At 52.6% G+C, this 20,932-nt stretch overlaps 2 protein-coding genes across 2 annotated transcripts; both read left to right on the top strand.

The window, feature by feature from the left end:
* Nucleotides 1-1,404: 1,404 nt before the first annotated feature.
* Ctrc (chymotrypsin C) lies at nucleotides 1,405-10,781 on the top strand. Its single transcript, XM_074079623.1, has 9 exons — nucleotides 1,405-1,446; nucleotides 2,477-2,684; nucleotides 4,094-4,185; nucleotides 4,275-4,372; nucleotides 5,693-5,818; nucleotides 6,552-6,688; nucleotides 7,374-7,519; nucleotides 8,245-8,397; nucleotides 8,696-10,781. The coding sequence occupies exons 1-9, from the start codon at nucleotides 1,405-1,407 to the stop codon at nucleotides 8,708-8,710; spliced, it is 1,017 nt and encodes a 338-aa protein (XP_073935724.1). The 3' UTR covers nucleotides 8,711-10,781.
* A 6,450-nt stretch (nucleotides 10,782-17,231) lies between these two features.
* Nucleotides 17,232-20,543, top strand: LOC141424892 (chymotrypsin-like elastase family member 2A). The gene is made up of 5 exons (XM_074079621.1): nucleotides 17,232-17,271; nucleotides 17,473-17,561; nucleotides 18,564-18,661; nucleotides 19,764-19,892; nucleotides 20,384-20,543. The coding sequence occupies exons 1-5, from the start codon at nucleotides 17,232-17,234 to the stop codon at nucleotides 20,541-20,543; spliced, it is 516 nt and encodes a 171-aa protein (XP_073935722.1).
* The last annotated feature ends 389 nt before the right edge of the window (nucleotides 20,544-20,932 follow it).

Raw genomic sequence — 20,932 nt, 5'->3', positions numbered from 1 at the left:
ACCTGCCATTGGGGGGCAGCGTCCCGAAGGTGTATTTCCTGGGGGGGTGCACCACCCCCACTTGCTACCCAATGGCTGAGAGGCCACCACCATCAACACAAGATTTTAGTTTACCACCCTTCAGTACCCTTGCCAGAGGGAAGAACACCAGACATCCTGAACTGCTCGTGGAATAAGGAATGAAGGAGCCCATCTGGCCTGGTGACCCCATAATCCAAGAAAGGGGGTCGCTGTCCTAGGCTAGGGCCCTTCACCAGCAGAGCTCAGCCTCTTCGGGCCTCAACCTCAGGCTGCACAAGACCCCCACTTGCCAGCCCCAGCAGAGAATGAAGAGGCCTAAAGTGACCCAGGAGCCAAGAGAGAAAGGGCTCCTTAAAACCATTCCCAGCCCCCATCCTCCCATAAGCCTCCCCACATGGGGTCCCCAGCCCCATTACCAAACACAATGCCCTTGAACCCCAGCCCCCTCTCTGAACTCTTAATTCCTAAGTGAGCCCCCAGGCCCTCTGGGAACCCCCAGAGGGGGTGGTCTGAGGGGAACCCTGCCAGCTCCTCAGCTGCCCCCTTAGTGGGCCTCATCTAAGAGGCAACAGCTGCCACCCAAGAATCCTGTCCCAGCAGCCAGACAGTTTGGCTCCGTCAGTGGCACCTGCCCGCTTCTCAGGCTCTCACCCCGTCCCCCTCCTTCCCAACCTTGGCATTGCTTTTCCCAGGGCCCCAGCACGACATCTGACCACTAGCCTTTGCCATGGCCATTCGTCGTTATTTTTCCACCTTGGCCTGGCCCTGGAAGGCTCCAGGGTAGGCCTCAGGAATCCTGGGGTTCAGCGGATGAAGGTGGAGATTCTAGCAACCTCACTCCACGTTCTCCAGTTCGTTCTGAACCCAGAATCTATAGAAAGGAACCTTATCCCACCAAACTCCGGCCCAGAACTAATCTCACTTCAGACAAAGCCCTAGCCCTGGGTCATCTCTCCAAGGACCACGTCTCACCCTGGCTGGCAGGGAGCACCTTTGGTGCTGAACAGGGTCTCATCTCTGTGTGCATGGTCCCAGTACAGGGCCTGCACATGGCAGGTGCTCAGGGAATGTGGGAGACTGAGTTCATTACTGTCTTCCGTAGATATTGAATGTCAGCCCCCTGGGGCTGTTTTTGCAGCCAGAAAAGAAGTCGGCCAACCTGGTGTCACAGGGTGGGACACAGGAATGAGCAGCTGCTTCCTGCACCAGGGCTGGGGATGGGAGGGTTTGGCGCCGGCTGTGCACAGCCAGAGGCAGCAGCTGCTCCTGCCCGGCTGCCCTAGGGGAGAATGATCTTCACCTGGCTGCCCCTCCAGGGCCAGACTGACTCACAGAACACACCTGGACGCTGAGCCATTCAGCCACAGCCAACTTCACGCGGGAATGGCCACAGCCAGCCCCTCGTCTACTTGGGAGCGCCCGATGGTATCTTGAGGGACCTGTGAAAATGTTTCGATTTCTTTAAAATCAGCAGGAAAAATCCAAACTGAGTTATATTTGTCTTTATATTTCTGCAGTCATAAAACAAGGTTTTAATGCATTTTGATGAAGGACTGACAGAGGCAAAAGAGCCAAGTGACAATCCAGACCAAGCTTTAAGAACCAGATAATGATCTAGGCATGGAGGTGCACGCTTATAATCTCAGCACCTGGCAGGTGGAAGCAGGAGGATGGTGAGTTCAAAGCTAGCCTGAGCTACATAGCAAGACCCTGTTTCAAAAAAATAAAATAAGCTGGAGGCATGGCTCAAGCAAGCTGTCTAGCAATCATGAAGCCCTGAGTTCAAACCCCAGTACTGTCAAAAAATAAAATAAGAGCCAAATGATAGCAATAACAGCAAACACAGATCTAGTGCCTATCGCATGTCAGGTACTCCTTGAAACAATCCTAGAAGGCAGGTACCGTTTTTATCCCCACTTTATAGGTGAGGGAGTGGAAGCACAGAGATGTGGAGTCGTGAGCACAGGGTCACACAGCCAGGAAGGAATGGTGCCAAGTTTTCCTTCTGAAGCCCCCAAAGGTCAACTTGGGGTCTCTCTTAAGATAATTGGTTGTCATTGCCTTACATACAAGGTCCCTCCTGCTAGATGTCTCAAAAGAAGAAAGTTGCCCTAAAGTGACAGAACCTCCCTCTGAAAAGGTCAGCTTCTCTGCAAACTACCAGAAATAACTGCTCACCCAGCATCCACCGGTGTTTGTGACCCTTTCTATGTGGCACATGTGGTGTGCAGCCCACCCTCTATGTGTGGCTGTGAGCAGCCTGGGTACAGGTGTGACATTGGTGTGTACACGTGTGGTCACACCTGACCCTGTGTGCTTGTATCTGCAGACAAGTGCCCATGAGCGAGCCGATTGCTAAGGAATTGCTGTTCCTCTGAGTGTAACCTGACACAGAAGCCCAGCTGCTCATCATCCCAGATCATTCAACAAACATGGAGGACACTAAGGCCCACAGAGGAGGCCCAAGGTCTGGGTCATCCAGTCAGTCACTGGCCAAGACAGAGTCCAGGCATCCTCCTGCCTCCTGACAACGCTCACTCCCACACCTGTCACCTTGCTCAGTGTGCAACTCTGCTTACGGTGTTGGCCCCTAGGCTGGGGAGACCTTGGCAGGTTTGACAATCAACCGCTATCAGGACCAGAGAGCCCCCCTCAGCCCTGGGGTGAGTGTAGGATAGCACTAAGCCCAGACCACAGAAGTTGAGGGAGGGAGGAAGAAAAGGTCAGAGGTCAGCATGGTGCTGCAAAGAGAGGGAAGGAAGCAGTGAATCCCAGCGGTTGGGAGCCCCAGGTGAGCCAGAGTCTGACTTCAAAGCCAGAAGTGAGTTCAGGATTTGAACTCACTACATAGACCAGGTTGGCCTTGAACTCACGATCCTCCTGCAGTCGGGCGCTGGCATTACAGGCGTGTACCACCACACTTTGTCTTTAAGGAGTGGATAGCAGCACTTGCTGAAAGAATGAAGTGAAATAGTGCCGGAAGTATAGAACACAGCCTGTCACATAGTAGGTACCCCATAAAAGAATGAGTAGGGGCAGAATACGCCCCGTGTATAGCAGGAGAGCCCCCCAAAAACCCTGCCTCTCAGAACTCGCTCCATCTCAGGCATTTGCGAAGTCTATACATCCAGCAGATCCCTTTCCTGCCCAAATCAAACAGTAGCCAAGGTCAGGGAAAGGGCGTTGTTGGAACAGGTTTCTTCCCAGGGCTGGCTCCGCCTTGACCTGGGGGTCTCACCCCCCCATGCCTTTAAGTGCCCCTGCCTGGCCTCCACAGCCAGTCGGTCCCAAGCACCTGCACAATGCTGGGCGTCACAGTCCTTGCTGCGCTCCTGGCCTGCGGTAAGCTGGGGTGGGGACCAGCTGCAGCAGCAGGCATGGACTGGGTTGGCCTCCTGCCTCTGCACTCCAGGAAAGGTGCTTTGGGGTTCGGTGTGGGTCCAGCTACTGAGTAGCCGCTTCCCACTGGGCACCTACTACATGGCGTGGGCCGGAGGATCAGAGACAAGGCGTGGAAAGCCCAGAGCGGCCCAGCAGGAAAAGCCTCACTCTGGATTCACTTTAGCACCAGCAGAGTCTGCCTCTTCCAGTCATATCTCTTCTTTGCGGATTCTTTGTGCCCCCATTTTGGTGGCATTCTCCCAGATTAGAAGCCAAGGGACCTGGCTTAAATGCTACTCACTCTGTCAGACCTAGGCAAGTTACTTCACCTTTGTAGATCCAAATGAGAGCACTTCTAGGACTCTTAAGAGTCCTTTCATCTGGAGGCAGAAATTGGGAGGATTGCAGTTCGAGGCCAGCCCAGACAAATAGTTCTCAAGACCCCATCTCTAAAATAACCAGAGCAGAATGGACTGGAGGTGTGGTTCAAGAGGTAGAGTGTCTGCTTTGCAAGCGTGAAGCCCTGAGTTCAAACCTCAGTCCCACCAAAAAACCCAAAATATTGAAAAAAAGACATGAGCCCATGTCCGTCCAGCTGCCAAGTCTGTGCTCAGCCCCTCTGCCCACCCCATCTGCCCTTTCCCCGGGAGGAGGCCAGCCCCACTCACCTGTGCTGCTCCTGTGTCCCCAGCCTCCAGCTGCGGAGTGCCCAGCTTCCTGCCCAGCTTGTCAGCCAGGGTGGTGGGAGGTGAGAATGCCAAGCCCCACAGCTGGCCCTGGCAGGTGAGCCCTCGGCGGGGTTGGAGGAAGGGATGCGGGGGCCGGGGTTGGGGCCCCCTGAGGGCTGACACAGCCTCATGTGTCTCTTGCAGATCTCGCTCCAGTACCTCAAGGATGACTCATGGAGGCACACGTGCGGTGGCACCTTGATCGCCAGCAGCTACGTCCTCACTGCTGCCCACTGCATCAGGTGAGCAGACAAATGCCCCTGGGGATGCCCATCACCCAGCAGTGACAACCGAGAAAGCTGCTCTTATCGAGGACCTACTGCACACTCAGTAACTCCATTGTTCATTTATTCAGTCAACAAACTTTTCTTGTGTACTTACTTTGCACCGGGATACACAGCAGTGCTCTAGGGAGATTATATTCTAGCAGAAGGCAGAGCATCAGACAGTGTCCATAGTATGGCAAGTGGTAATGAAGAAAAATAAGGCTGGAAGAGTATGAAAAGCAGGAAGAGGTACGATTTCTTCTATTTTGAGCAGTATTTGGCATTGAACTCAGGGCCCCAAGCTCGCTAGGCTGGTGCTCTCCCACTTGAGCCCTGCCCCCAGTCCTTTTTGCTTTAGTTTGCTCTTTAGATATTCTCATGCTTTTGTTCAGGGCTCATCCTCAGACTGTGATCCTTCTACTTACACCTCCTAAGTAGCTAGGATTACAGCCGTGCACAACCATGCTCTGCTGAGGAGGTTCTATTCAAAATGAGAGAGCTGAGGAAGACTTCTCTGAAAAGATGTGAGAGAAGGGAGGGAGAAACTCATGGGTCTGGGAAAAGATGATACAGGTGAGAAAGAATGATCCCATGCAAAGGAGGGATCCTACAAAGCACTGGGCTATGACAGGAGAAGAGTGGGTACGGGAGTGAGAGAAGAAACAGGTGGCTGGCTTTGCAGGTCTGTAAGAACCTGGCTCTGACCCTGAGTGAGGCAGAGCTGCCGATAGGCTTTGAACAGAGGATGGGCGTGATTGGCCTCTATTTTAGCAAACTCACACTGCTGAGTTAAGAACAGTCAGGAGGAAGCCGGGCATGGTGGTGCACCCCTGTAATCCCAGCACTCAGGAGGCAGAGGCAGGACAATTTTGAATTCAAGGCCAACCTGAACTACACAGCAAAACCCTGACTCAAAAAACAACAAAACAAAAAGCACAGACAGGAGGAAGGCCAGACAGAAGCAGGGACAGTCAGGTGGCTGATGCCACATGGAGGCAAGAAGCAACACAGCCTGAAATCGCTCATCCCACTGCAGCCCTGGGAGGGCAGTTCCAGTGCCACCCACCTTACAGGTGAGAGAGCCACAGCGCCAGGATGCCCAGGCTGCTACCACATGGACCCAAGTCCCTTGTCCTTTGCCCTCGTCCTGAAAAGGTCAGTGGAACAGACAGGCCCTTCCCCCCACTGAGGCCCACAGTGGTCACAGGGCTGGGTCAACATGGCCCTGAGCTCCTCTCTGCCCCTCAGCTGGTAGGGCAGAAGGCCACCTTGATCTGGTTTGCTTCCTTTGCCCAGCGACACCCGGACCTACCGTGTGGCCCTGGGGAAGAACGACCTGACGGTGGAGGACGAGCAGGGCTCCCTGTACGTGGACGTGGACACCATCTATGTCCACGAGAAATGGAATTCCCTCCTGCTGCAGTGAGTGCCACCTTCCCAGCACAGGGTCCCAGCCAGTGCCACAGGAGGGTCCCTGAGACGCCACCACAGAGCCTGGGCACCCCATGCCCACCCTGCACAGACCTGAGATGACTGTCTTGTGCAAAGCAGAGGCAGATGCCCCTCCTGTGCCCACCATTGGTTCACAAGGAACAGAGACTCAGGGCTCCCGTGGGGTCCTACTCGAAGCCTCCCAGCCAGGGAACTCACCCTTATTGAGTGCCACCTGTATGCCCACATGGCAATAGGCACTTTGCATGTCATCGCCTATTAATCCTCACAGAAGTCCTAGATTGGGAACTAAGACTCAGAGAGGTTAAGGAAAAAGTCTCAGGTCACACAGCACAGTGAACAACAAAACTAGGGATCAAACAGGTCTGTGCAAGTTGCCAGCTCACATTCTGGTAACAGAAAATATTAAAGATGTACCTGCACGCACCCCTCTGCTGTCATTGTCATTTCCAGCGTGTGATGGCTTCCTTCCTAATGGTGTGGAACCCACTCAACAGGCTTTCTCTCGGGTCCCTTTTGTTAAGCGTGTCACATGGTGACATGTGAAGGAGCAGCCAGGGCTAACAGGATCATGGGTCATTTGTCCTCCTGTCCCCAGACGGCCGTCAGGATGTTTATGGAGGATCCCTGGTCACCTCGGCAGCATTGGTGGGAGGGGCCAGAACCCTTCTGCCCACTCAGCTCTCCACTTTGGATTTTCCAGCAATGACATCGCCCTCATCAAGCTGGCAGAGCCTGTGGAGCTGAGTGACACCATCCAGGTGGCCTGCCTGCCGGAAGAGGAGTCCTTGCTGCCTCAGGACTACCCATGCTATGTCACCGGCTGGGGACGCCTCTGGAGTGAGTATTCCCCCAGAAATCCCCGAAGCCTTCCTGGAGGAAGCACCACCAGCCTGCCACCCACGTTCACCCAGCACCTCCCCTTCCTGCCGAAACCATTTCACATCTTTTTAAATTCTGTGATAATGACAGCTAATATTTACCACGCACATGTCAGGTGACAGACACGTGAGCCCAACAGACTCCAGCTGAAGTGAAAGGTTAAACGCAAGAATTCAAAGGAAATGCAGGGGGCTCAAGTGGTAGAGCACCTGCCCCACAAGCCTAAGGTCCTGAGTTCAAACCCTAGTACCGCCAAAGAGAAAAAAAGGAAATGCAAACATCCTGGGGGACAAAGACCTTTTAATATGAGACCCCCAAAGGCAGAGATACACAATTAAACCCCTCAGAATCTGGCAGTCAGGGTGCAGCTCAGTGATAGAGTGCTTGCCTAACTTGTGCAAAGTCCAGGGTTTGAGCCCAGCTCTGCAAAAACAAATAAACCCAAAAAACACAGAATTCAAATCAAAGACAAGTCAACTGTGCAGGTGTCCTGGGGACGCTCTGTCTCCCCCCTTCTCCCCACGCTGGCCTTCTGATGAAAGGCACAGGCATGGCTCCCACAGGCAGCAGCACAGCTCATCCATCACCCGTGTCCTGTCCCCGGCCTCTGGCTCCTCGATCACTGCCCACTCTCTCTCCCCAGCCGATGGCCCCATTGCTGATGAGCTGCAGCAGGGCCTGCAGCCCGTGGTGGACCACGACACGTGCTCCAGGTGGGACTGGTGGAGCTTCAAGGTGAAGAAGACCATGGTGTGCGCCGGGGGTGACGGCGTCATCTCCGCCTGCAACGTGAGCGCCGAGCCCTGCTCTAGTGCCAAGTGGGCAAAAGAGATGGGGGGCACCCCGTTCCTGGGAGGAGAGCCAGCCTGGTGGGCTGCAGGCTTAGGGCAACACCGCCACCCCTACCCACCCCCTCCCTGACCCTTCCTCCACCAGTGCCTGGTGAGAGTGGAGCTTTGAGCGTGAGGAGCTGGGTTCAAGTCCTAGTGCTGGAACTCTATAGCCCTATAAACCTGGGCGGGCTGCTGAAACTCTCCGAACCTCTCAGCTTTCCCATCCATAAAATGGCACCATGATAACTACTTCACGGGATGAGTGTGAGGACTGAGTGAGTCTAATGACCATAGAAAGGCAGCATAGAAGTTCACCCACAGGCCACTAGCTGCACAGGAGACTCAGACCCTGACCAGAGCCACCAAACATCTAAGACAATCAGGAACCATCCAGTTTCCAAACCTCCTACCCTGTCCCAACTCCTGTCCTCCACACTTCTCTCACAGAGGCTTAGACTTGGTGACCTAGCAGTCAGGAAAACTGAGGCACAGAGAGGGTTGTCATCAGCACACCACTGCACAGCAAACCAAGAGCTAGCCTGCCACTCCAGGGCCCCTGAGAACAAGGACAAAGCAGCCTCAGAACACATGTCCTCAGCCTCCCTTACCGTGACCAGGCTCAGGGCCTCCCAGTGGGCCTCTGGGGAGACCCGGGGCTGATGCCTGCCCGCCCTGATGCAGGGGGACTCAGGTGGCCCACTGAACTGCCAGGCTGAGAGTGGGTCCTGGGAGGTGCATGGCATCGTCAGCTTTGGGTCCTCCCTGGGCTGCAACACGCTCAAGAAGCCCACAGTCTTCACCCGCGTGTCCGCCTACATCGGCTGGATCAATGAGGTGCGTGCTCCCCGCCGCCACCCCAGGCCTCTCCCACTCACCCACTCCTTCGTTTGCCACCCTCGTTCACTCGGCAGCTCTGGAGGGCTCCCTGGAGCAGAGCTTAAGAGGGTGGGGAACGGAGGTGCCCTGGACTGGGGCTTTCCCACTGGGCCCAGATGTGTTCTGATGCATGATCTGAAATGCTCGGAGGCCCAGACCCCGTGGCAGGGAGCAGGCTGGCCTGTCCTCAGTGCTTTGTGCTACCCCAGAAGGTGGCACATCCCAGAGGGCCTCACACTGTCCTCTGCTCCTCTAGAAAATGCAGCTGTGATGCGCATCTTGGAGCCTCAGCGTCCATCCCTGCAACACCAATAAACTTCCTGCCACCCCCCCCCGCCTGCACCTTGATTTGCAACTCCCCTGGGCTCCCAGCTCTCTGGGGTCCCCACTGAGGCTCTAGTGGGGGACTTGGAGGGAGGGACTAGACCATGTGGGCAGCCCAAGGGCACAGGCTGAAGGACACTGCAGACACTTGTCCCTCCATCCCCAATGAGATGATGGGGATCTCATCTCAACCCTAATGAGACCGCTTCTCTTCTGCCTATGCAGCAGAGTCTGGCGGGTTCTCCAGGCCCCCAGTTGCAGGTGGAAGGTCGGGGCTCCCCAGGTGCAGCCTCGCCAGCCCAGAGAGGCCCAAGCTCAGGGACAACCACTGGCCCCCTGGGGAAGGAGCGTCCCACCAAGCCCCCCACACCCCGACCTACCCCGGTGCCCTCTGACTGGAGAAGGGTTTGGTGAGCCTGACCCAGGGAGGAGCTAGCAGGAGACTCCCAGCTCTGCCCTCAAGGACACAGGCTTGAGAAAACAGTGGTTTCCACGCAGAATCACAAGCAAAGCTGGTCACTGCGTGAGACAGGTGGGGAAACTGAGGCCTAGGGAGAGGAAGAACTGGGCCAAGAGTCAGCAATTCATTAGCCATGAGAGGCTCAGGAAGACAGCACCCTTCGAAGGCTGATGGGAGGGCAAGTGACACCAAAAACATGAGTGTCCAGTGTCCAGAGAGGGACATTCCTAGCCATGTTGCTCCCGAGAATGTGCTGATCCACCAGGGGCCCCCACCCCAGCCTCCAACCCCCTCACTGGAGAGCCCTCAGCTATAGCTGTGATTGACACATGAATTGTCCCCTTCCCTGCCACACTGAGATCACAGAGGTGGGGACCCTGGCCTGGCTCCTACATCCCAGGGTGCCCAGCGGATTTCAGGAATGACTTTATTTACTCAACAAGCCATTGGGCCCACAAGGCAGGAATGGCTCAGAGCTGGGCATAGTGGTGCACACCTGCAATCCCAGCACATAGGAGGCTGAGGCAGGAGGATCCAGAGTTCAGAGTCAGACTGGGCTACACAGCAAGACCAAAAATCAAAACTCAAAAACCAAGTCTGTGGCTCATGCCTATAATCCTAGCTACTTGGGAGGCTGAGATTGGGAGGATTGTGGTTCAAGGCCAGCCTGGACAAATAGTTCTCCAGACTCCATCTCCAAAATAACCAGAGCAAAATGAACTGGAGGTGTGGCTCAAGATACAGTGCCTGCTTTGCAAGCATAAAGCCCCGAGTTCAAACCCCCATGCCACAAAAAAAAAAAAAAAAAAGAGATACAGAGACAGTCCATGAGCAGAGCGTTGACCAGGAGGACAGAAATGGGACACTTAATCAGTGTCCTTGGCAGCAGGAATCCAGGATGACTTCCTGGAGGTGGTGGTGTCCTAACTGCACCTTAAAGTTTCATAGAAGTACTGCTGGTTGCTTGACCCAAACTTCATCCCCAGCCACCTTCTTTCGTGCCTGTGTCTGTGCTGGAGGTTGTAAATGCTCACCACTCCTTGTCCCCAGGCCCTTCGTAGCTAGGGAGCTAGGGGACCTGGCCTATAGGGTATAATAATTAAGTAGCCTCTAACATTCGATGAGCACTTAGCATGTGCCAGGCTCTGTTGGGTAGGTTTGTCTCAGTTCCCAAAAACAACCCTGTGAGGCAGGTTGTTATCGTCAGGGGTAGTGACTTCCCCGGGGGCTGAACTAGAAAGTAGTGAGCTGGGATCCAAATGTTAGTAAGCTGGCTCCAGAGGCCATGCCCTTGACCACCGTGTCCTACTGCCCTACAACATAAGGAAAAGGTCTGCTGGAAAACCAACTCTTTCCTTGTAAGGGAGATCTGACACAGTTCACGCTGCATGCCTTCTCCTTCTTCCTGCCTTGAATGTGGATGGGATGGCAGGAGCCGAGGGAGCCATCTTGTGGCCAACAGAGAATTACGGGAATGTCAGCTCGGACCTTATCAAGCTACAGACCCAAGGCCAACCACCATCCTCCTCTGAATGTCTTGTTACATGAAAACAATAAATCTGTGTTTTTTTAGCCAGTGTCGTAGCTTTTCAGTTACTTGCGGTTCTGCCCAGTCCTATTGGGCACCAGAGGGATGACTGGCTGGGGGAACAGCGTGAGCAAAGTCGAGCACTGCCCAGAAGGGAGCTCCAGCAGCTGCTGTTGTCTGAGTGTAAGATGAGGGACAGGGTGGGCTGCCCAGCCTCCCTGGTTTGCCCTGGACTGGGGGTGGAGTTTTCCAAGACAAGGGAATGCCAGTGCTAAATCCAGAACACTCCCCACCAAACCAAGACAGCTGGTCACAGTAACAAGGGCAAGTGCCAGGAAGCCACCGCTACAGAGAGAACAAAGGCTATTCATGGGGACTTGGGCCCTGGCGGGGGCTGTGGGGCTTTATTAGAGGGCAATGGGGGGGCCACAGAGGGTCTTGAGAGAGAAGTGGTCACTGTGGGCACATGTTTGCACTAAAGAGTTCATATGGCTGGGCACTGGTGACTCACCCTATAACCCTAGCTACTCAGGAGCAGAGATCAGGAGGATCAAGGTTCAAAGCCAACCCAGGTGAACAGTTCTCAAAATCCCATCTCAAAAAAACCCATCACTGAAGTGTTGGTGAAGTGGCTCAAGTGGTAAAGCACCTGCCTGGCAAGTGTGAGGCCCTGAGTTCAAACCCCAGTACCCCCAAAAAAAAGAAGAAGAAGAAGAAAAAGAAAGAGACAGGAGAATAAGGGCAGGGGACAGAGGGAAGTGTGAACATGGAGGAAGGGGAGCTGGAACGGGTGCAGGAGGGGTCTTCCTCTCCAGGCTCCAGAAGGAGCCAGCTCCCACGACACCTTGACTTTGACTTAGTGAGATAAGCCATGAACTCCGGAACTGTGAGACGATAGATTGGTGTGCTTTGTGGTGACATGTGCCAGCAGTGACAGGAGCCTCAGACGACATGCCAGCAGCTGTGGTGGCTGGAGCCACCGGGTAAGGGACGGGCAGAAGATTGCCTGCAGGGATGTGCACTTGGTCCAGGAGGTCGCAGACCAGTGACTGGAAGTGAGGGAGGCCAGGAACTCGGGCACTGACCCTCCCACCTCTGCCTTCTCCCCGGGGGTGGGGCATGGAGCCTCCGTGCCAATGGAGTGTGGAATGACAGTGGCTGTACCTCCTGTGTGTTCCGGGCACCACCAAGGGCTTCACCTACCTTCAGAGAGCCTGGTTATTAACCCCTTTTCTAGATGAAGACACTGAGGCTCAGAGAGGTTTAACACCTCACCCAGCTCACACAGCTAGCGATGGGACACCAGGCTTTAAAGCCTACAGACCCCTCACGTGCTGATGCCATCCAGGGACCAGAGGAGGGTGTAGGCTGTGGGGTGCTAAAAGGCACCTGGGTAAAGCAGGCAACAAACCCAGAGGAACAGAAGCTGGGAGGAGAATCACTGCCCCACCCCCCGGCTGTCTACAAATGGCTTCCACCACTCCATGAGTTGGCCCAATACTGCTGCATATCAACCAAGCACAAGCTGACAGCATTTACTATGGTCAGTTGGGGTCACCTAGGGACCCCTGAAGATTGGAGCTGGCTGTGCCCCTCTGTCTAGGGCTCGGCTGGGGTTGGCTGAGCTAGTATGAGCTGAGCTCACCTCTCTCCTCCTTATCCCAGGGGACACTGTGAGAGCACAGGGAATGATACAGGGAGGAGTGAAGAAGCAGGGTCATCTTGGCAACCACACCACATGACCTGGATACAAACCAATAGCCTGAGCTCTTGAGAGCAGGGGCTCTCGGGCCAGAGCTCTGAACTCTGGAGCTCATGGATACTCTGGCAGTATCCATGGCTGAGGCACTGAAACTCTCTGAGCCTCAGTTTTCCTCATCTGTAAAATGGACACCTGTCTCCCATGGGAGCCACGGAAATAACAGGCTTGTGGCTAGGTGGCATCACTGCTGCTACTGCCTCACACCTGCCCTGGGAATAGCCAGTCCCCCTCTCTCTGCTGTCCCTTAGGGAAGGAGGCAGTTTCATTCCCAGCTGGCCTCACCTCCAGTATGTCTTTATGGGCCAGTTCCCAGAAATTCATTCCCATGTCAGCTTGAGACACGAGTCTACAAAGGTCCATGTCGAGTTAGAGCATGGCTCAAGTAGCAGAGCTCCTACCTAGCAAAGGCTAGGACCTGGGTTCAAATCCCAGTTCCGCTAAACAAAAAAAAAATTGAGATCATGTGATAGCTGGCCAGGAGCCATATAAAGGCAAGGAATAAATGTAGAGCGCCTTCTCAAAGCACCAATTTTCTGTAAAGATGGGGAAAGAAGAAGAAAACTTGATGTTAAAATAAACCCAGCTATAGTACAAAGTCTCAAAATTCAAATCAAGCTTTCCAGCTGAAGAATGAGACTTGCAGACATATTTCTGTCTCAATTCTGTGTGCTGGACCCCAGCTCATCACTTCATAGCAAACCAGATCTGTTTTGTAAATAAAGTTTTATTGGAACACAGCTATGACCATCTGGCTGCTTGGCACCACCACAGCAGAGCTGATGGTTGTGACAGAGACCGTATGGCCTAAAACATTTGCTGTCTGGTCCTTTCCGAGAAAAGCTGGCCTGCTCCTGATCTCCTGGGATACTTTGGTGGAAAAGCTTGAAAATTACCCTGCTCTTCTGCTATCTGAGGCTCACAGGACAGGACCAAGAGGGAAAACGTTGATGCACATTTACTGTGCTGAGGGCTGTTGAGTTCTAACCACCATCACCAGAGATGAATGGCATTGGGATCGTTGTATGATGAACAGTGAGATGACATGTGCTTTGGCACAAAATCACCCAGGGACCCTGCTAAGCCCCGATCCAGGCTGGCAGTTCTGCATTTCCGAACTATACTGCTCATCCTGATCACTCAGTATCAGGGATCTGAGCCAGAGTCACCACACAGGAGCACCGCTCTGAGCCCAGGCCGGGAGCCAGGGAGCTATGCCATATCACAGAAGAATCACTCAGCAGGAGTCGTGAACCCATGAGAATGTCACAGCTGCATCCGGCCCCACTGAGACCTCAAGGACGTAACTCAGTCAAGAACTTGACCTACTGCCACATTGTCAAACAATATAGCAGTGGGGAGCTCCACTCCAGAGAGGGAAGTTGGCCACTTGCTCTCCCCTCCCCAGCTGCCACCTTCTCCTCCAGGCACAGGTGCAGGCAATCTGCCTGGAGCCTCACTGCCCAGGGCCAAGGGCAAGCATGTGCTCTAGGCCTGGCCAATCACTGCACTGCATCCCCTCTCCCACCACAGTCATTGGTTGAAGGTGATCCTATGACCAGAGGTAGGTCCAATCAGAAAGCTTGTAGGACTTGCGGCAAGAACTACCCAAGGCTGGAGCTGGCAGAGTGGCTAAGTGGTAGAGCACCTGCCTAGCAAGTGTGAGGCCCTGAGTACAAGCCCCAGTACCAAGAAAAACAAATTTTTTTAAACTCCAGAGAGTGTGAGGCTACAACAGCAAAATGGGGAGGAAGGGAGAGAGGAGGTGATTTGCTCCCCAAGGTACATTTGGCAATGGGTGGCGATATTTTGGGGACCAGAGATGTTGTCAAGCGTCCTACAAAGTACAGGACGGTCCCCATAACAAAGAATCAGCCAGTGCACAGTGCCAGGAGTTCCAAAGTAGAGAAACCCTGAACCAGAGGCTGTAGTAAACTTGCCTGGGAAGAAAGCAGAACCTGCGGCTGCGCCAGGCTACTCAGTGGAGCCTGAGAGTGAACCTCAAGGTGGACAGCAGAGCCAGAAGACAGACGCCAAGTCCTGGAGAGGTCATCACAGCCCTGAAGCCAGCTGTACCTGAAGGCAGCTCTACTCCAAGACTCTGCCATTTTCTGACCCAATGCATGACTTTTTTGGCTTCCATCTTTTTTGGATGAAGTTTTGTGTCCCTTTGCAGTCCTCACACCAGTGTGGCCAGACAACCTGGCATATGTTCTTTTCCCTGTTTTGTAGTTAAGCAACTCCCAGCCAGAAAGCCCAAGTGACTTGCCCAAGGTCACACAGCAAGCCCATGGCATGTGCCAGTCTGGGTTTATTCCGAGGCCTCACACGGGCAAAACTATTTTATTTATTTATTTATTTCACTTTTTGTTGTTGTGCTGAGGGTCACTTTGGCATCTCAAAACTACTTTTATATGATACACGGGGCAGTCAGCCACACTCACGTTAACTTTGAGGATGCAATGTGAGACTTCAGAACGCGTCTTTGCTCTTGGGGCTGCTTCACACCACAAATGAGGGTCCAAAGTGTTTATAGGATGTTGGGACCAGAGCTCGGGTCGTCTGACATCCAATCCAATGGGATTCTGCACCCCAACCCCCCCCAGCTTTGCATGACTCAAGGGATTACAGAGTCCTCTAACCGTGTCTCACTCATACAACAGTCTTTCAGTCAAGTCTGAATTCTTATCTAAAGCCCAGGAGACTGGTGATTTGTTCAAACCATGACATTCAAAACTCAGTGGCAAGGACTCCAATCCATTTCTTCTTTTGTCTTTTTTGGTGTTGCTGGGGTTTGAACTCAAGGCTGTGTGCTTACAAGGCAGGTACTCTACTGCTTAAGCCACACCTCTGTCCCATTTCACTCTGATTATTTAAGAGCAAAAATAGGGTCTTGCTGTTTGCTCAGGCTCTCCAGGACCACAGTCTGCTTCCCCCTGTAGCTGGTATGACAGGCATACACCACCTCACCTAGCTTTTTTTCCATTGAGATGGGGGCCTCATGAAGTACTTTTTGCTTAGTCTGGCCTGAAACTACAATCCTCCCAATCTCAGCCTCCCATGTAGCTGGAATGACAGGAAGATGCCACCATACCCAGCTGTTGATTGAGATGGGGTTTTGCTTAATTTTTTGCCCAGGCTGGCCTCAACCCTTGATTCTCCAGATCTCAGCCTCCCAAGTACCTAGGATTACAGGCATGAGCCACTGGCACCAGGCTTTTGAATCTACTTCTTAAGAGTTGAAGTCCACTTTCCCCTCTGCTTTTCTGATGGGACAAAAAGTAGAGTCTGTGACCACAGAGCAAGGCTGCCTGGCACTGAGCTCTGTCCCCAACAAGAAGAATTAAGGACTAAGGAAGAGCAAAAACACCCATCAAGAAACCTCTCATTTTCCCCACCCTCTCCTGCCAGCAGGAGCTTATCATCACAGTACTAGGAAGTGATACAGAATATTGTCTCCAGAGATGAAAGTAATGGGCTTTCAAATCAGACCATCCTACATTTGACTCTTCATCCAGCCACTTAGAAGTTGTGTGAGCTTGGACAACTTACTATACCTCTCTGAACCTCAGCTTCCCATTCAGAAATAAAGGACTCTACTACAGGGTTTTCTGAGGCTTAGGTTAGATAAGAAATGGTGTATGGTGAGTGTTGGCTCACCTGCCTTTTCTAAGAAGTTCTTGCTTTGAACCCATTTCAAAGACGCAGTTACTGGAGAAGTACAAACCGCTGTTGTCCTGGGAGTGGACAAGGAAATGCATCTGATCCATCTTCACAAGACCCTGCTCCGCCAGCATTTTGCTTTGTCCCATTAGCAGGCTGCTAAGTCCCTGTCGTGGGCCCTGTCTTGCCTTCGTTCGGTTCCCCATGTTTTGCAAATCCTCACCAGAATGTTGTGAAAGACACTGGTATGTATTGCTCTTTTACAAAGAGCCAACCTGGGCCTAGAGACTCACAGGACTCACCCCAGGCCACGCTGACAGCCACGGCATGGCCTAGAACAGGGTTTTGCAATCACAACAACATCGACGTTTGGTGTGGGACAATCCTGTGTGTCCTGTGCATCATAGGACATTCAGCAGCCTCTCTGTTCTTCACCCTCAGATGCCAATGGTACCCTACTCCCGAGTCATCGATTACCCCCTAGTGGTTAAACCAGCCCTGTCGCAGTTCCTTCAATGTGTCAGCCCTAATCTTTTCTTTTGAAAATGCAACTCCAAGGACCAACAACCTGTATTTTTCTTCTCCTAATACACAACATAATCTCTTTAAAGTAGATGGAGCCAGACAATTGTGGCTCACACCTGTAATCCTAGCTGCTCGGGAAGCAGAGATCAGGAGGATTGAGGTTCAAAGCCAGCCCGGGGAAATAGTTCACAAGACCCTATCTTGAAAAAAACCTTCACCAAAAAACAAGACAAAAAAAAGGAGCTGGTGGAGTGGCTCAAGGTATGAGGCCCTGAGTTCAAACTCCAGTACAGCAAAAAAAAAAAAACAGATAGACCCACATTTCAGTATCTAGCTTTGGCATCTTTCTCAATGTACATCCAGGGTGACAGGTGGAAGAAAATGGAAAAAAAATATTTGAACAACAGCCTTTTATTCCACTGGGCTTTGAGAAAATCCACATCTTGCACACTTCTAGTATATCTCCTGCTGATAAGCCTACTCATAAAACCAGGGCTCACCTAGCGCTCGGCCTACACAACCTCTCAGACACCATGATCAGGACCCTGCTGCTGTCTGCCTTGGTGGCTGGAGGTAAGCCCTGTCACCCAGAGACGCAGCTTCCCATCCCCTGTTGGGGCTGGGAATGGGGCCTCCTCCCTCCACCTTCCCTTCTCCTTCTGCATCTACGGTTAGAAGAAGGTTGGACTCTGTGACCTGTTGGGGTTAGGTATGAAGCAAGTATAATTTCCTTTCCTTGAGTCACTGCTTCTGGCATTCACTCTCTTTTCACAGTTCTCAGCTCTGGGCTCGCCGCTTCCCTGTCCCATCTGGGTAGAGTGGTTGGCGGTGAAGAAGCCACACCCAACAGCTGGCCCTGGCAGGTGAGTCAACCACACTGTCTGTCCTCCCTGGCAGTCCACTAATCAGTCATCACCCCTGTCCCCTTCCATCATCATGCTTGCAAAGATGAGGCTTGATGGACATTCAGGGCAGCACCAGCAACTTCACCAATAAAATACATTTCTGTGGCCTTGGCCAACCTTGGAGTTGTGGGAAGAGACGCCTTCTCCAGCTCCCACTTTCCTCACACACAAATTCACAACCTTCCTCTGCTAACCAATCAGATGCTAGCTTACAAATGTAGACATTCCTATGAGGCATTCATCATTCTTAGGCAAATTTTCCGTGCTTTGAGGAGCCAATCAGCGCTGCTCATGCAAATTAATCCTGCTCTATTGGTAAATCAGTATTATCAGTGAAATAAATGTTTTCTTACCTTGATATAATCATAGTGAGGTCAAGACTAAAATACTGGGTGGGGCACGAGGTTTGGGGCCTGAGTAGCTGGTAAAGTGGAGTTGCCATTGACAGCAATGGGGAAGCCTGAGGGGAAGTACCGGAGTTGGGGGGAAGCCAAGAGTTTGGTTTTAGATGTATTGAGTTGGAAGAATAATACAAAAATACAATAATCAAGTTGCAAAGAGATGTTCACAAGTTACTTTTTAATAGTCTATTTAAGATGATGGCGGCTGTTTGCAGGGGTAGGCATTGTTTGGTTTGGTTTGGTTTCTTGAGACAGACTCTCCCTATGTAGCCCAGGCTAGCCTGAAACTCGTGATTCTCTTGCCTCAGCCTCCCAAGCCATCACACCCAGCCTATTTAAATTTTTTGATATTTTGTTCATCTTGGATTTTTGTGTTAATCTTTTTTATATCCTATAAAGCATGAAAATGCTTTTATCTTGATTGTTGAAGTTTGGCTACACCCCCTTATGTTTTTCACCTGAAGCAAGTACTTCTCCCACTCACCCTGCCCCAGTACCGCTCTCAAGGACCCTGAGGCCTGGCTCTCTAGGCCATCAGAGCACCTGTGCTTCTCCTCAGGCCTCCCTGCAGTACCAGTCCGGCAGCCAGTGGTATCACACCTGTGGAGGCTTCCTGGTGGCCAAGAACTGGGTTGCGACTGCGGCTCACTGCGTCAGGTAACTGCCTTTGTCAAGCCCACCCTGTTGCTCACCCTAGTGGTGGGCATGCATCTCCGAGAGCATGGCCTCAATGAGTGCCAGCCCAAGGGGGCCTTGCAAGCCGCCATTTGCCTGGCCAAGACACAGGCGTTAGTCAATCTATACAATTCAGTGTTGATCAATTCTATGTCAATATATGGTGTGGACTGAGTGCCCTGTGCCCTGAGGGGGGAAATGGAGGAGAGAAAGCCCAGTTCCTGCCCTCTTGGAATATCAGACGATGTCTCTGGCTTGGAATTGTTTTCCCTTGACAACTTAAATGCCTTCTCTAAACTTCAGTACCATCGCCCGAAAAAAGTAGGCTAACAGGGCTAGTGTTGTAGCTCAAGTGGTACCGTACCTGCCTCGCCAGCCCAGGCACTGAGTTCAAGCCCCAGTAGCACCACCACAAAAAAAGTGGGGTAACAGTTTAATATGGACTAAATGAGATGGTATGGGCCTGGCACTTTAGTAAGTGCCTGACAAAAGGTAATTAGAACATATGTACCCATCAAAAAGGCCCAGAAGGGAAAGAAAAGGTTCTGCAGCATTGCTCACTTACTCTGTGACCTCTGCTTATCTCACGTCAGCTGGAACTCACTGGCGTTCTTGGGTCCATTGGGTCTGTGTGACTCCTTGCTGGAAATGGTTCCATCTCCCGCCTGATCTATAGGCTGTATGAGGTGTTGGGGGTTGGGGGAATGATAGAGACCAGGGAGTGAGCCCTCCTGGGTCTGGTTCTAGATTCTCACTGGACTCATTCCAACTCCTCTCTGGACCTTAGTTTCCCATTTGAAAATGAGAGGTGAAGGATTAAATTAGAAATAACCCAGAAGGTTATTATCCTCCATGATAATCCAGAGTTTCCATTAGTACAACTTTTCTTACATGATGTAGCTTATAATTAGTATAGGACAGTTATAATTATTACAGTTATGGTGTCATACTGTGTATGTTATATTATAACTAACTGGTTGCCCTGGGGAAGAAAATTCTTCAAGCCCCACATAGCAGTTACACATTGGGTTGTCCTTGCATGGAGGGAAAAGAGGGAGCTGACCTCTCCGTTTTGCCCTCCCAGCAATTCCAAGACCTACCGCGTGGTGCTGGGCCGGCACAGCCTCTCTACCCAGGAAAGCGGTTCCCTGACCGTCAAGGTCTCCAAATTTGTGGTGCACGAGAACTGGAACTCCAACCAGGTTGCCCAAGGGTGCGTCCTGTCACTGTGCACAGGGGTCACAGGGGGTGGGGTCGGCAGGGCCACCAAGGGCAGTCAGCCCCGTCCCTTCTCTGCAACTCCTGCAGGAGGCTCTGAACCTCTAGAGATGAAGTCAACCTCAAAGCTGCCTGGGTGGGGTGACCCAGGGCAGGGAGAAGCAAAGACTGCGGGTGCACACGGGCCTCCTGCCAGTATGCCTACAGGCCTCTGGTACCCCAGGCTCCCACCGACCACGTGTCCAGGTCGTGCTAAGGGGACACAGGGATGGTGATGCAGACTCCACGGTTGGTCCGTGGAATAAGACTGTCTCTCCCCGTGTCCCCCTCCCTGAGCCCTCCAAAAAACGTTCTGTACATCTTCAAGGTGCCCTGGCCACACTTCCCACCAGGGTGGCCTGGAGTAATGCATCCTGAAAGATGACAAAGTAGGAAAAGGACAGGGACAGTCACCCCTCCTCATGCCCTGCCTCTTTCCTAACCCAGGAATGACATTGCCCTGCTCAAACTGGAGAGCTCCGTCACCCTGACCAACAAGATCCAGCTGGCCAACCTCCCAGCCTCCGGCACCATTCTATCCAACAACTACCCTTGTTATGTCACAGGCTGGGGCAGGCTGCAGAGTAAGTGTGGGCCAGAAGCCTAAGGCCTGGCCTGGAGGGGAAGTAGATCACCCTATTCTGGGGCATTGCCTGCCTTAAATAGGAAGGCAAGCAGATACGAATAAGTCTGCCTGGGTTCAAATCTCAGCTCTCCCACTGTTAGCTCTGTGACCTTGGACACATTACTGAGCCTCTTGTGCTAGTTTCTTCATCTGTAAAATGGGGGTGGTAACCGCGCCTACATCACAAGTTGTTAGAAGGACTGAGGGAGCTAGTCCATGGGCAGCACTTGATCAGGAACTAAGGCACAGGGTAGCTGCTGTGTGCTACTCCTTGCCCTCTGATGAGAATGAGGGCTACAGAGACCACATGGAATCTCCTGCGTGGCTTACAGTCACAGTTTTTGCTCTGTGACCTCCAGCTTCTGGAGCTC

This window comes from Castor canadensis, chromosome 7, assembly GCF_047511655.1.
Source record: "Castor canadensis chromosome 7, mCasCan1.hap1v2, whole genome shotgun sequence".
Taxonomy (NCBI): domain Eukaryota; kingdom Metazoa; phylum Chordata; class Mammalia; order Rodentia; family Castoridae; genus Castor; species Castor canadensis.
This window is presented reverse-complemented; position numbering and strand designations above follow the sequence as displayed.

What these genes read in the sequence shown, in the direction of transcription:
- Ctrc (XM_074079623.1), top strand. Translation starts at nt 1,405, where the DNA reads ATGGCCACAGCCAGCCCCTCGTCTACTTGGGAGCGCCCGATG. An exon ending in CTACTTGGGAGCGCCCGATG is followed by an intron (nt 1,447 to 2,476) that starts GTATCTTGAGGG and finishes TAAGGCCCACAG; the next exon opens with AGGAGGCCCAAGGTCTGGGT. An exon ending in TGGAATTCCCTCCTGCTGCA is followed by an intron (nt 5,819 to 6,551) that starts GTGAGTGCCACC and finishes TGGATTTTCCAG; the next exon opens with CAATGACATCGCCCTCATCA.
- LOC141424892 (XM_074079621.1), top strand. Translation starts at nt 17,232, where the DNA reads ATGATCAGGACCCTGCTGCTGTCTGCCTTGGTGGCTGGAG. An exon ending in GTCTGCCTTGGTGGCTGGAG is followed by an intron (nt 17,272 to 17,472) that starts GTAAGCCCTGTC and finishes CTCTTTTCACAG; the next exon opens with TTCTCAGCTCTGGGCTCGCC. An exon ending in CCAACAGCTGGCCCTGGCAG is followed by an intron (nt 17,562 to 18,563) that starts GTGAGTCAACCA and finishes GCTTCTCCTCAG; the next exon opens with GCCTCCCTGCAGTACCAGTC.